General features: G+C 43.1%; 1 protein-coding gene across 1 annotated transcript in view; it reads right to left on the bottom strand.

Moving 5' to 3' along the window:
- Nucleotides 1-5,871: 5,871 nt before the first annotated feature.
- The window catches only part of dgkb (diacylglycerol kinase, beta), a 51,573-nt gene continuing 41,741 nt past the window's right edge, over nt 5,872-15,703 (bottom strand). Inside the window, exons 21-25 of the mRNA XM_086114340.1 lie at nt 13,338-13,428; nt 12,068-12,263; nt 8,111-8,231; nt 7,679-7,739; nt 5,872-6,720 (exon numbers count right to left, since the gene is read on the bottom strand). Of these exons, the coding sequence (XP_085970466.1) occupies nt 6,613-6,720; nt 7,679-7,739; nt 8,111-8,231; nt 12,068-12,263; nt 13,338-13,428 (577 nt within the window). The 3' untranslated portion in view covers nt 5,872-6,612. The remainder of the gene's footprint in view (nt 6,721-7,678; nt 7,740-8,110; nt 8,232-12,067; nt 12,264-13,337; nt 13,429-15,703) is intronic.

The following is a 15,703-nucleotide window of genomic DNA, read 5'->3' as shown; positions in this document are numbered from 1 at the left end:
ATTGACCTTTTTTTGGTTTTATCTTGCACTCAACAAATACTCCATGGATTAAAAAAAAAAAAAAACTAAGACTAAAACTAAAAAAAAAAAAAAAAAATTAACCAAACCATCGTGTTTTCAAAAAGATAAAAACTCACAAACTTGCTCGATAAACTCATTAAAACAAAATTAATTAGACATACGAAGCCAGAATGAAATTAAAAACTCAAAACGATTCTAACCCTGATGTCAACAATCATAGAGGTACAGTTGTACCTTGAGTTACAGCTTCAATCCGTTCCACGACCAAGCTTTTAATCCACACCCAGGCAACAACCATTGCAATTTTCATCTCAGGTATTGTTGACGCGCTACATGTTAAGAACATTAGCACTGTCTTTCATCATAACAATATAAGAAAACTATATTTTTAAAACAACTGTTTATAAAGTGGAATGAAGCCAAAAGTCACACACACTGGAAAATGTGTGTGTTGGCTATATGCCTCTAAAGGGCGTGGCCGAGTGAGAGACATCGGAAGCGGGAGCCGGGCAGTTTTTCCAGTGGGAGTGTCTGCTGCATGCTCCTTGCAAGTGTTTTCATTGTGCATTTGTGTGTTTTGACTCTTTGTGCTGTTCACTAAACGGCTGAAAGTCCATCGGTGACTGTGGCTCTCCTTGCCCACATGCCAGGGCATCACAGTGTCTCTATTCCGCTAAAAAGAAAAATTTCCGCTTCTCCTGAGTGACGACTAAGCTGAAGCTTTCCCGGACCTCAAACTTTGGCTCACAACACAAAGCTTGGATCTAAGATATTCTTTACAAGTCCAGTTGGATCCCACCAACACAAACTTGCACTGCGATCCTTTTGGACTTGGACTGCGATCCAAGACAACAGAGCTTTTTGTGTGCATGTGTGTGTATACGTTCATCACAAAGGCCATTGTGATGAAGATTCACAACAACAAGAAAAAGCCAACAACAAAACAACAACAATAATTGGATTGCGGCTAAAATGTTTAGCGGCCGTGAAATTACCTTCAGTGTCAACAGCCAGGTTGGACTTAATCAACTTTCTCCTTCTGTCGTTTGATGACCTCTCACAAAGTCTCCTCTTTTCCACTGTCTTCTGCACGCGCACACACAAACACACACACATGCACAAATCAATTGTGTTAGCGAATAAATGACTGAGCGAGCCTTAACACGCTCGAATGTAAACAGTCAGTCATTTATATAGGACTTTTTGTTCGTAGTAGTAGTAGTCGTAATTATTCACCTGTGTGAACTGAGATGAGGAAAATGAAGTTTGGGGACTTTTTGCTTGCACACGGAGACTGCGAGGCACCTGCTGGTCATGGGATCCTTCCATTACGCATCTGCCAGGATTTTGTCCGCTCTAAGATACAAATAATCAACCAAGTGACAGTGGTAAGAAGTCATGGAGTACAAATACTTGGCTACTGTGTGCCTACTCCGATTTTTCAGGAATCTACACTTGGCTTTGAATGTAGCCTATTTAATGTTGATAACTGAAGTTGGATATTCAGTGATAGTTTCAGCAAACCTCCCAAAGCTCGAGGGAGCAACAAGGCATTGGGGGCTGGGGGGTGCCCACAAGTACACCGCAAACGACTGACAGTCATTCTGTCTCCGATGGGTTGTTTTGCTACTTTGTAATTCGAATTAGAGGTACAAGGTGGAGGCCAAAGAAGGTTGAGATTTTTTTTGTTTTTTTCTCCACGGCTCATTTTACTCATCAAATTAACAAATATGACAAAAATAGATATTTGGGGTTAGAAATTGCAAACTCCTTTTGATGGACAGGACTTTTAGGAGGCTGAATATGTATCTGTACTTTAGTACACAACAGGAGTACAGTGTTGTCCTCTGGAAGTGACACATTAGCTCAACATTCTCCATGCTCTTGATACACCCTAATCAACATCATCATATTACATTTGAAAATAGGAGTGAAAAGGTGTGAAAAGTACTTACGGTTTTCCAGGCGGGTGCAACGCGTTGCAAAAGCGGCTTGAAGATGCGCGCACGCCGGGCTTGCTCAAAGTGCACTGCTGCTCTACACTTGGCCGCCTGGCGTCGCCTCCGCGTGGCCTCGTGGAGTACCCCCCCCCCCCCCCCCAACAACACCAACCACCAGCCACAACTCCTCCTCTCTGCCTGACTGTCAACGTCCTCCACAGGCGGCTGACCTGAACAATGACGGCAACCGTGATGGAGACATTTGAAGAAAGTTATCACCTGCAACACCAAGGGCCACTCCTGACACTCACACCCCCTCTCCAAACCGGCAGTGTGGTTCTTGGTCATGTCTTTGTGGTCACGACGTTTGAATGACATTGTAATAGTTAGTAGTTCTTTTCCTTCAGGAAATAAACACATTTACACTGCATTTGTCAGGGTCTGTGTTTTTGTTGTCAACATTATATTAAGTGTTGTTTCATGCTATTTTCTTGTTGTCTTGCTCATTAGGTTTTTTTGGAGCTCCCTCCAACCACACGTGTGTTGTCCAGTATTTATAATGCATTCCAGACAAGTGGGAAATCGGATTCATCTCGCTTGGATTGTACCGGTTGCAACCTCAAAGAGTTCCAGGCGAATGTGTACTTAAAAGATGGCTGATTGAGAAACAAGCGTTTGTTTTATTGCACAAAACACATTCTGACTTCCAACCAACCTGCCCTCATTTGCTTTATTTGGATAAATCAAGGAATATCTTGTATGCGTTTCATACATTTCCACTTGGACCCTCAAACGTCAAATCATCTTTCCCCATTGAAATCAATGGAAATGCTAGTAATTCGTTTCAGCCACCCAATAAATCTCAGCAAATGTTTGCATTTTGTAATCAGAAATCATAACCTGGACGTTGTCACTTAAACACGAGATGTCTGGACATGTGAATCAGCGTATAGCTACAGTATATAATTATATCATGATTATGAAGGACAGAAAAATAAAAAACAATCAATAGTGGCAGTGAGCTAATATTATTAGCTTAAATATTAGCTTATCGTGATCATCAGGCACTTTTTTTTCCCTTCAACTTTCTTTTTGGATAGAATACTCTGATCAACCAGTTTTGTTGAGAAGAGAAATAGACGTTTCCTCTTACCCGATGTCCCCGTCGTATCCGAAGGCGGCAATGACTGGATTCACGCGGATCTTATTGCAAAAGAGTGAATCAGGTGGCATTCTAAAAAGGGCTACTGACCTCACTGAATTGAAGTTTGCAGCGTTCACGTCTGAAGACCGGATCCTATCTTTACATCCAACACTCCATCTGAAAGGCGGACGCATCGGAAGTGGTCCGATGCTGCCATCTTGGATCCAGGTGAGTCTGCGTTAGCCGAGGCGGGTGATGCAGATGCAACATGAAGGCGAACTGCACTCGCTGAAACGCCACCTGACACGGCCAACAGCCAGAGTGTTGCGCCAGACAACATGGAGGAAAAAATATTTAAGTATTGCACGCTACCGAGAGATGTTTCTAGATATTTTGACTGAGGCAACCACCATTTAATAGCCTGAACTTTTCTTAGATTCCCAGTGACACAGTATCGTACTGTAACTGTGCATTTACACGTCGATGTGATATATTCGATAATTTGTCATGTGTTTTCACACTTTCTTTTGGAATTGCATTTAACTTGAGATACCATTATAATGGCTAGCATGTGAGAACAATGGTTAGCATGTCTGCTGATAGAGTCCATTAGTTCCGAGTTCAGATCTTAGCGCCAGTGTGGTATTTGTTTTTGTATCAGCTGACTGATTCGTCGACTAATCGCGTAAAGTAAAATGTTCAGTCAACAAGGCAACACAGTGTTAACATCTGCGCCGGTCCGAGAATTAAGATGGTAGCGAAAGGCCGTAGCGGTGAGCCTTGCTAGCTTCTGCTATTCTGATTGACGCTAGTTTTAAAAGATTCATACCAGTGGAACAAGGTCAACGGCGCAAACAGATACTTCAGTTTGGTCTTTAAAACGTCATGTCCAATAATGCAAAGACAACAATCGTGTACTGTGGAAGCGGTATATACCGCTTCTCGCCCAAAGGCAGTACGGGATAAGCTCTTGTTCATCCATGACTCTAATGACGACTGGACAGACATTACTAGATAATGAACAAATACTAAAAATCATGTCAAACAAGTTTTTGTTTTAATTTTGACAATTTAATTACAGCATTATCGTCTTCATCTTAGTTGACATCAACAGGCATTTTGATCCCCTCTCAGGCAAAATAACACGTGGCAGTATTTTCCAGAGTGAAGAAGAAGAAGAAAAAAACCCAACGTGTTCAAAAATACAAACCAAAGACTAGTTTCTCACACTTAAAAGTGCCGAAAAAAAACATGCAGGAGTGCAAGGACGACATTTATCAGGCGCACGCCATGCTGCTCACACTGTGGCCATCGTCCCCAAATGAAGACATCAGACAACATAATAACAACTCATTTCCGCAATTAAGCCACAGGGGGTGTATTTATTTTCTCAAGTGCGGGCCTCTATTTGCTAGGAGGCCTTGACTAGAACACATTCTTTTGATCAATATAAAACAATGTTAGCTGTGTATTACAATTTATGCTAATCGCAAGCTCTCCCGGATCATCAACACACACGACCAAATTTGTCACCGTATAACATACGATCATCTTGAATAGTGTACCGCATAACTTAGGGTCAACTTCCAGACTTGAATTCATTCGAGATGCCTGTTTACATGCCTCAATAGGGTTTGTTGCTCCGGTTAGCACAGAGTTGAAATGGGCTCAGGCAAGTTAGCTGTTGTTTTATGTCCGCGTATGAACGACAGAGTCTACGCGAGCGACATAATGACGCTGACTGCCCTTTGGTGAAAAGGGGCTTATCTGTTTGAGAGAGGCACTGAATTTTTTACAAAGTGGATGACACACCCGGTGTGGTGTCTATTAAAAGGGTAAGCAGTGATTGTGGAAATGCGCTAGATTCTGAAATCGTCGGTGGGTAGGTTACATCATTTTTCATGAAATACTGACACGATGAAACTTGTCTGCATCGTTTGTTTCCATCAAACAAAACACATTGGTGTGGCACTTTCTTGGGAAAAAAAAAATTCAACTACTTAATAAAATGAATAAATATTAAGTTGAACGTATGTATGATTTTTTTTCCTGCATTGTTTTTATGGTATTACACTCGACTGGCAAACTGTAAACTTTCAATTTCACTTTCCAATTTTACTGTTAAGACAACAAATTTGTGTTGCATTGCCATAAAATGACTTAAAACCGCTTTATGTGAATAAATATGTTTTATTTAATTGTATACATTCGTTTATATCCGAGGAAGACAAATTATTTAAGGGGCACTTTCCTAAAAATATATAGCTGCTACAAATTAATCAATACTTTTATGAGAAACATTATTTTACTCATTTCCCCAAAAAGAGAACATATTGAGGTGGCATTTAAGATGTTATGTAATATTTATTCAAAAAGAAAAGAGATTTTGCTGTACTGTATTTTGGTTTCTGTTTCTTATTTTATTGTATACAATATTTAGTTTGACAATCTTTCATTTATTGGCATATTTAGCACAAGCAGGTTTTTTTTGTTTCATTTTAAATATCGCAGTTATAGAAAAGAAAATACTTGTGCAATTGGTTCCCTGACTGGACACAACGTAAAATGAATTATCACCCTAAAGCCAAGGCACTCACCCAAATGTCTTATTTGGCGTTGGCTGGTACGTACAAACCCTATTTGATCATCATTGTATGTGTGTGTGCGTGTGTGTGTGTGTGTTTGCATGAATGAACTGAACAAAAATCACTGAACATAAATCAATGAAGGCATGTTACCTTCTTAATGGAACGTCTGCACAGGAAAGTCATTTGGGCTGCTTTATCCACTCAAATAAAACCCGAGTAGCGGTACCTGGTTAAAACTCAGTCGTCCGTTCCTGCAAAAGAAGTGGCATGCATGTATTTTTTTTTCTTCTTCTGAACAATCAATGACGACTGGCAGGAGTGAGCCAAATGCCAAGAATAATCACATCAGAAGCACACAAAAATAAATAATATACAAAATAATGACAATGCATAAATTAATACAGTGTTACCTTGACTTGGAAGTTTCATCCATTCTTCTTTTTTTTTTTCAATAGGTTTTGGTACTTACATCATCACAGAACACAGATTTGGAAAGAACGGTCTTCATTCAGGCGGCAACATAGCGAGCAAGTCAATTTGTGGTGCACAGCACAAAGCATAAAAATATCGACCAATCGACGCCTCGTAACTTGAAAAACGGGGAAGTTGCAAGGGCTGACAAGCCAAGGTACGACTGTAAAAATACATGTGCGGCGGCCTCATGACAAAACACATTCTTCCGCCGTAGCCCAACAATGATAATTAAAAAAAAAAAAAAGTGTGGCTCGAAACAGCGCTCCGAGACCCACGTGGTAGAACCGACACTTTGCTACGGCACACTGGGCTATCAAGCAGGCAACCACACGAGCCCCACGCATCACCGAACGGTCCGAGAGAGTCGGGGATCGGCCCGCGGGTTAATTTTTTATTTTTTCACTTCTGACGAGGACTTCGAGGACCTGTGAAACGGTTCCAAGGATCAGTCTTTGCTCTCGGCCCGCCTTCTCTTCACCAGTGTGGAGAAGAAGCTTCGGCTCTGCTGAGGACCCATCAGCATGGGCGCTTGGTTCTTGTGGATGATCTCGATCTGGCAAAAATAAGTGCAGACATTCCGGGTGTCTGGTTTTAATAGCCGTTCATTGGCCGCGATCCCGCTGTAGGTGTGTATCGGATTTTGTTTTCGCAATCAGTAGACGCAATTCCAAATTGAGAGTTGCATTTTGTTTGGAGAACCGTACGAGCAAGAGTCTTCTTTTCATGTCCTTTTGTTACCGTTACACAATTTCACGCTCACATCTGTCTCCACGCGACATGAGTGTTTTTCTTCCTCACTTTTCCACAGTGAAACACCTTGTTTGAGCTCGTTTTGTCTTTTAATCACGACGGGCCTCTCAAGGCTGAAAGCGCGGCACGCATTTCCATCCGCAGCCCGGCGAGGCGTAGCGTGACCAAACGAGCGGCCGCGAGGGTTCTTCCAGCGATTTCCACGCCGGCTCCTTCTTCACGCGGCGTGCGTTGTTTCAACGCTCGCAGAAAACATCACAGTCCAAATGGGATGTTAACCCACTAATTATTAACAACAAGTATGCAAATGCCGCCGCATGAATAAACATATTGACGAGTGTCTGTCAGGGCATTTGCATTTCTGAGCGACGTCTGACATGTTTCTCGTTGGCTTTGATGAACAGGTTGCGAGATGTTACGCTCTTTTCACGTGTGATTGCACTAATGGATGTTAATTATTCTTTCACTTTTACGACTTGCGTAGCACAAATTAGCCACCATCCAAATATGATTTTGTCGAATCTGTTTGGCGCAAATTCAACGACGTATAAAGTTGACATGAAATCAAAAGTTTCAGAATGTGACGTCTTCTCCACAGCAATACGCAGCGAGATCATTTTGCAGACTGGCCTTTTTTTTCTGATAGGAAATATTCTTGTCACGACTTTGTCGAGATACAAGTTTGTCGCTTGGGTCATTTCTTTGTCTTCCGATCGGCCAAATGCACAGACAAAAAATGCATGGAAAAAATAACAACTTACAGTGCATGGAGTCTGCATCCAAGGTTCACCATCAATCTGCATGGGAAGTGATTTACTGGTCCTGCAAGAGAGAATTCAAAGTTATCAATTCAAGGCTGAAATGGTGAAAATGGAGTTTGTTGGCTTTGATGCTGGTAATTTAGCCAGTGGCTGCCTAAACGGGTTGCCATAGAAATGCTTCATAAAATATGTCAAGAGGAAACAGAATTTTTGGTTTGGTGCAGAACCATCGGAGAATTACCCAGCAGGTTAATTTTGACCAAAATAGCTTTCTGCCTCAACGGGTTGCCAAAGAAATTCTTTGAAGTTTTGTGTGGAACCTTTTTCAAAGAATTCAGCAGCAGTCAGATTGTTAATTTAGGCCAAATTGGAAATACCTAAACAGGCTGCCACAAAAAGAAATCCCGTTTTCTCTTGAGGATTCGCACAAACCTGATGGTGACGGAGGAGCACTGTGCCAGGCGTCTTCCGGCGCTCTTCAGACCGGTGTAGATCTGTCCCATCTCCATGGCTCCCTCCAGCCCGACCACCTCCAACAACTGATCGGACAGGTCTGAAACACAGAAATGTGGTCAGTGGAGAAAAGCCACCATAGAAATATATGGAAACTTGAGAGATGAAGCTTGATGGAGGACAATTGTGAACTAAAAAACAGTTGGTGAATTCCAACCCATCTAGTTGCTGTCCAAAAGCAACTTTTTTCTTTATTTAGGACAAAAATAGTGACTAGTGGTGTAACAAAAAAAAAAAAAAAGATTTGAATCAGAAAATCGTTTTTGAGGATAAAGCAGATTGGAAAATGACTTGAAAATCAAACCGCCCTTGAAACATATCCTACCCCTATTGAGATGCATGTCAAATTGTATTTTATTGGAGAGGAACATCCTAACCCCCCTCTATGGCCCCCGCTTCCCCCCCCCACAAAAAAAAGAAAAAGAAAAAAAAGTGTTCCACACAAACACACAGTCTTGAGAAAAGTCAGGTGTAAGACAACAAAAGATACCGCCGCTCATCACTTGTCGACATCTGCATCTGAGACACGTAAACGGCGAGTTACGAACAGCAGTGCGTCAATTAATTAGATTGCACCGGCAATGTCAGGCAATCTTGTGATCATATCATTATTAATTTGCACTGATGTGTATTGATTTTGGCCCTGTTGGAGGCTGGGTGTCACGCCGGGTCCCATCTGCTTCAGCCTCCGACGCTTCCCTCCTCGAATTAAAGAGCCGCTGCCTTCCCGGTTGGGAGTGCGTTCACATTAATTGAAACCCACTCTTTCTGTTGCTTTTTTTTTTCTTCAGGCTCTCTGGATGCGTGCGAGGTTGTGGACCGGCTGCTCCAAACCTGTCGCGTCTGCTTTCCTGTGGCTGTTTGTTGTTGTCGCAACCGTCACCATGGTGATGGACAGGCGTCGCTCTCTATCTGGGGCTGTGAGTGAGCTGCTTTTCAGGGTCACACTGTGTGTACATACACGGATGACATCGGGCCCCCCCCCCCCCCTGCCCCCCTTCCCCCGCTTTCTCACCCGAGTGCAAACGCTTTCACGCAGGTGACGTGCACTGTGTCCCCACGGGCAGTGATTCTTTTTCTAGCCCCAGGCAACAAAGATTCAAAATAGCAGTGTGGGAATAGAGACATTCTGCCAGGGGAACAGATGAAGTCATAGCTAGCTGACTAAACAGGCTGCCATAGAAATGCAAAAAAATATTTTTGAGAAAAAGCTGGCATTTTGGTGCGGGACCATAATGAACACCAACTGGACTGGAAGCAGGTTGACATCGACCAGAATTACTTTGCTCCCTAAAATAACTGGCAAAGAATTATTTCGACTGAGTTGGTGTGAACGACAGCAACAAGCAAGTCAAGTCAGACCTACTTGCTGCTTAACTCTTTCATTCCACAAGACGTACCTGTATGTCTTTTTAAAATTAGGCCCCGCCTACCAAGGACGTACTTGTACGTCTAAGTTTTTTTTTTTGCGTCAGAGAGGAGGGTCTGATGCAATCTGTGAATGAGAATAAGCCGTTTGCATCGTAAATCATGTATAAAAAAAGCGACCAGTAGGTGGCAGTGGTGCCTCACGTGCTTGAAATGCATGCTTTTACAAAAAGCTCCTTTTCTCTTTTTTTTTTTTTTTTGTCCAGGAATCGCCATTTTCATGAAACGTAGTCATTTTGTGATGTCGATTGCTGAAGAATGAAAAAAATTTTTTTTTCTGCTGAAAGAGTCCAAACTTTTATTTTGGTAGGCTCCATGTTTATATCGCATTCAAACCAAATATTCGGTGGGTCTTGCAAGATCAGTCAAAATCCAGTAAAATGCTGGGATTGAGGGGGTTGCTCCAGTGAAAATGGCTGGGATTGAATGAGTTAAGTGGGGAGTCATGGTATACTCAAAAAAAAAAGGGTGGGGCCACTGTGAACTAACACTTAGTACCAAGAAGGGATTTTATTCAGATTCATACCGAACTATTTTCTGACTAAAGGGGCTGCCATAGAAATACGATGACTGAGGCAGCTCAATTTGGGTTTGCTGTCTAAAAAGGCTGCCGCAAAAATACGAAATAGAACATTGCGAGAAGAAACCGACGTTTAGAGTGGGATGCCCGTGAACTAAAATTGTGCAGCAAGTCGTGGCTGCCTAAAAGGCTGCCACAGAAAGGAGAGAATTTTAGAGCAGGAGAATTAATCTCAACTCAATCATCTCAACTAAAACTTCTCTCTGTCCTCCACTTGATGTCAGACAAAAGAAGCTCTTTATCTGCTGTCGAGGCATCGGCAAGCCCGTCAAGTCCGACTCAAGCGGGAGGAAGATTTCTGCGGCGACCTGTTCTCCAATGAGCTCTTCACAAGGGTCTTGTCATGGGGCATCAGTCCCAAAACAACACACTCCACCCACAGTGTGCAAAAAAAAAAAAAAAAACCTGGCTCCCATTGTAAATAATTCACTCCGTAGCCATTCCCTTCCACCTGAGGGGCTTGTCTCCTGGCGTCGCCAGCAGGGTGATTTAACAGCTCCAGAAAGGTCAGCTGCACACACACGCACACACAAAAACACGAGTATGCCCGCATCCACACACACACACACACACACACTAAAACCTGCCAACTGTTTGATCCATGTGTCGTGCTCGACTACGCCCCCTCTGGCTAATGCACTTGTGTGTGTTTACCACTAAATGCACCTTTTTCGGGGGGAGGGCATGGACGCTTGTTGGGTCTGAATCAATTTGGAGGTCCACACTGGTCGCAAACTTTCGCTTTTTCTGCGATTGTTTGAATTAAATCTGTGGAAGCCCGTTTAGGGCGAGAAAAATAATCGTGGTCTTGTAATTTCTCCAAATGGTCCCCGACTTCAGCTTCTTATTTTTAAGGTTTCGTTTGTTGTCTTTGTGCCCACTCAGGCAAGAAAACTGGTTGCAGGTTTTGGCAACGTTTTTTTGTCCATGTGGATCCTTCACCAAACGTAAGCTTTTGTTCGTAATGTTTAATTTCATGATTTTTTTGTTTTTGTTTTTGTTTTTTGATAGCAGCAAAGCTAATTGTGGTGCAAACGAACTTCCAAGCTTCTGCTCCTGGTCCGGCGTTAAAAACCTCAGATTCTTATTGTTTTGTTGTGTCATTCTATGGCAGCCAAGCTTTGTAGAAAACAAGCTGGGTGTCGATTAAGATGCGCATTACTGTCACTTTTTTTCAGTCATGTATTGTTCTCAGTTTCTCTGGCAGTACATGTCAGAATAAACTGCCGGTTTTTCACAGTTCACAACGGTCCTGCACCACATTTCAGCATCAGTGATATATTTGTACATTTTTTTCGCCTTTCTAGTTAGACAGCGAACTAATTCTACTCTGATTTAATTTTTGGATTTCCGCTAATGGACCTCCAGCAAACTTCGGATTCTGAGTTCTATGTTTTATTTTGTGTTTTTATGGCAGAATATTTTGAGGCAATCAACATGATGTGGACTAAATGAACCTGCTTGTTTCTGCAACGTTTTGTCAGCTTCCTCTCTCAATGTTTTCCATTTCAACTGGTGTTATTGTGATAGAAAATTAGAGCCATTTTAAGTCTCTCACCACTTTTAGCAGTTAGCCACAGTTCCCCTTTGGTTTTGGGCCAATCACAGATTCCAAGTGACGGCCGTCCTTTTGACGTAAATGGAGCCGTGGGAGTCTGCTCCGATTAACTGCGCCTGTCCTCCGCTGTCCTCGCAGGGCCATTAATACGCAAGTGACAGTTCCAAATAGTGACACTGTTTTACCTCCGTGTCGCAAACAAAAGCCGCTCGCTGTGATTCACCTTGTCACCCTTGAAATATTCATACACTCGTGAAAAGTTTTGGGGTCCCAAGTTTGGTGTTGAATGTTTCCATTCTTTTGCTCTCACCTTGAACTGCAAACACGAGCTCCTTGGGATCGGTCAAAGGCGTCCTCCTGTCCAGGCCCTTCTTGGCCGCCTTGCGGTGACCCCTCCTCTTCTTGCTTTCGCCCCACAAGTTGGAGCCGCCGTGCATGCTGGGAATGTTGAGGATGGCGATGCCCTCCAGGGAGACGGCGCTCAGGTCCACGGTCACGCCGTCACACTTTCAGCACAAGAACACAGGAGAAGGGTGACAATTAGACAATTTATGGGTGTGCGTGCGTGTGTGCCGCTGGACCAGTGGTTAGTGCGTCCACCTCACAGCCCAGAGGTACCGGGTTCGATTCCAGCTCCTGTGTGGAGTTTGCATGTCCTCCCCGGGCCTGCGTGGGTTTTCTCCGGGTACTTCGGTTTGCTCCCGCATTCCAAAAACATGCATGGCAGGCTGATTGAACACTCAAAATTGTCCCTAAGTGTGAGTGTGAGCGCGGATGGATGTTCATCTCTGTGTGCCCTGCGATTGGCTGTCAACCGGTTCAACGTGTCCTTTGCATATTGCCCGAAGACAGCTGGGACAGGCTCCAGCATGCTCATGACCCTTGTGAGGATAAAGCGGATCAGAAAATGGATGGATGGATGAATTTCATATATATATACATATATATACTGTATATATATAGTCGTAGTAGTCCACATTTCTAGTCCAAATGAATAAGACGCTTTAAAAAAGAACTGTATCTTGATTCTCATTTGTGTATCACACTCTGCGGGGTTGCGGAGGGCTAATTACCTTTGTGCAGCAACTAAGTCTAATGGGAAGCATGTGCCGAGGCCCTTCACTTGCACATTTTCGGAGCAGTGGAATTAGCACAAGTCTGATCTATTCCTGGAAAACGAGCTGGTCAGCTATATCGCGGTTCGTCGTGGCCCCCCTCAAATTATTGCTATTTACAAGCAAGTGTGTTTTTATATTATACAGGCATCTATAAATTCTGACTTGCACAGTCAGTGTCGTTCCACATTATGCTGGGCAGCACTGAGGTCTACTGGAAGACATGCAGCATAATTAACAGCAAGACAGTGAAACCAGGTGTTAAAAAGATTTTAAATGTGTGTTTTAATGAGCTTCAATGTGGTTGAAGCGTGTGGGAAGAGTCCACCTATTTTCAAAATGTTATTTTATCAGGATCGTTATATTGGACATTTGATCATATTACAGGTGGATCTTGAATCCTCCCATGACAGACTCAAATTGACCATTTTCTCGGCCAAGCGACTGGCAATGGGCCGTACTCACCTCAACCTCCAGGAAGTCGTGTAACTTCTTGCACGTGGCCGAGAACGTCTCCGAAGTGCCGAACTCAAAGTACCACAGCTTGTTCTTTGTTCTGGGAGAGCAAAGGGAAAGCAAAAGGCACAGAGGCTGAACAGCAGACAAGACATCAATCTCGTGACAAGCCAAAGCATCTGAACAGGCGTATCTGTTGTGAAAAGGGATTTCCTAAACAGCAGAAAGGAAACGCACTCCCGTGATCAGCGCATTATGAATCACCACGGAATACAAGATTGCGCTCCATTCGTCACATATTGAGGGATGATGATGATGATGATGATGATGAATGTGGTTAAGAAGGCGTTGAGAGGCAGTACGTGGACCATCGGTGCACGCCATTGAGGACGAGATAAGAAGGCGAAGGAGGGTCATCTGTGTGCACCTTGCAATTAACAGAGGACTGGTGGGGGTGGGGCGTTGGAGGTGGATCTGGGGGGAGGGGCTGCCCCCCGCTGGCTTCCTTTGCTAAAACTGACGATCAATGACCTCACCATCTGTCTATACACTCTTACACTCGTATCATATCAGGGTGGGGAAAACGGTTGCACACAAGGGCCACATTTGACATACAATTTTTGTACCATATGCCAAACAGTTCATTCGAATATGAAATCTCAAAATGAAGCTCATTTTATTATTTGTAATTTATTAACTCAGTTGACAAATGAGGATGAAAGGAATATTCCTGCCCAGGTGATAACGTACATTTGGGGCACATATGCTCCGTATCGATGAGGCCCAAGTACCAAATGGCCTGCGGACCAGTAACGGGAGAAGGGCCAGTGGTTGGGCACCATTGCGAGAGAGCATAATCAAATCGAATTCTGTTTATTGTTGCCATCGAACGGAATCCTTGTACGGTCAAAACTTTTCAGGAAATCCCCCAAAATCCAAAACAGCTTGTTTCGTGTTGTTCGTGTTGATCCCCCACCATGCAAAAAGCCCTTAAATATGTCACAAAAGCAAACGTTTGTGCTACATCTTCAGAAACACCTTCTTAATCTTCTTTAGCCACGAGTGACGCAATAAATAAAACAATAAGCCAAGGAACCCCTTCGATTCAGCGGATATGAATATAAAACCGAGACTTATCTCTGTGACCCACGAGGGTCCTTCTGCAACGAAGCATCATGACGATCGATTTTAAACAACTTCAATGTAGCTAACTTTACTCTTTTCACTCGTTTTGGGCTAAAATAAATAAATAAATAAAACCTCAGCATGCAGATATTAAATACAGGTGACAAGTACACCACCTGCAGGAGGAGGAAATGGCAGTCGTTTTTCAACAATTGTCAGACATAAGACATCAAGAGTGGCAATGTTTTTTTTTCAAGCTATTTACGGCGCTTTAAATTGGGTAACCTTGCATAAAAATACCAGACGAAGTGGAGATGGACCATTAGTAGTTATTTGGGGGGGGGGGGGGATAATTTGACCATATTCATACATACGAGGTCTCTGGCGGAAAGTGACGATATGTAATCAGATGAAGGTATACAGTCTGTAATATACATAATTATATGATTTTCACAGCTATAACAGCTCTTCGAGGCAAACCATAACTACGTTTGGCCCATGACAAAAACAAATTTGACACCCCAAAATTGGGTTTTGAATAACAGAAGTCCGAACAGTGGCCCTTGCGGTACTCCACTTTGGGACATTCTGAGCTATTGATCGATACGGAATAGTCTACGTTCAGAAGGTCGGTTTTACACTAATCTGAGGCAGGAATTCTAATTTCACAGAAGAGTTTTCATCTTTACGAGAGACGACAAACAGCGGAATGCTATTTATCTTCCACTGTGAAGGACCAAAATAAATAAATAAACAGCAATGCTGACACGCAGAAGTGAATGCAGTAAAGAATGGCTCAGATGAGGGGGATGTATTAGTATAAGCAGAGGAACAATCGCTGAATTATTGATTCCATCATTAGGACCTTTGTCAGGACCATTTAGCCACTTTATAGATGGGCTTTCATAAAGTCTACTTGCAAGGTAGAGGGACTCAGCTGATTTATTGTACGGTCAGTCGGGATGGGAAGAGAGGGAAGGCGGCGGACTGAGGTGAACGGGCACCACTGGACAGAGCGTGTTGGGACGTACACAAATCAGGACAGCGTATTCAAAAGCGATGGTCGGTGATTTGTGGGGCAAATGAGCCACGTGGCCGGCAGGTGCGAGTGAAAAATGAGCTGCTGTCTACTACAACCTGTGGATAAAGTGGGTATAAAAAGTCTGCACACCCTTGTTCAAATGCCAGGTTATTGTAAGATACAAAAAAAACAGAGCCCAAGATAAATCATTTCAAACTTACCCTATAAC

This window comes from Hippocampus guttulatus, chromosome 6 (genome assembly GCF_054856545.1).
Source record: "Hippocampus guttulatus isolate MCC_2025c chromosome 6, RoL_Hgut_1.0, whole genome shotgun sequence".
Classification (NCBI taxonomy): domain Eukaryota; kingdom Metazoa; phylum Chordata; class Actinopteri; order Syngnathiformes; family Syngnathidae; genus Hippocampus; species Hippocampus guttulatus.
This window is presented reverse-complemented; position numbering and strand designations above follow the sequence as displayed.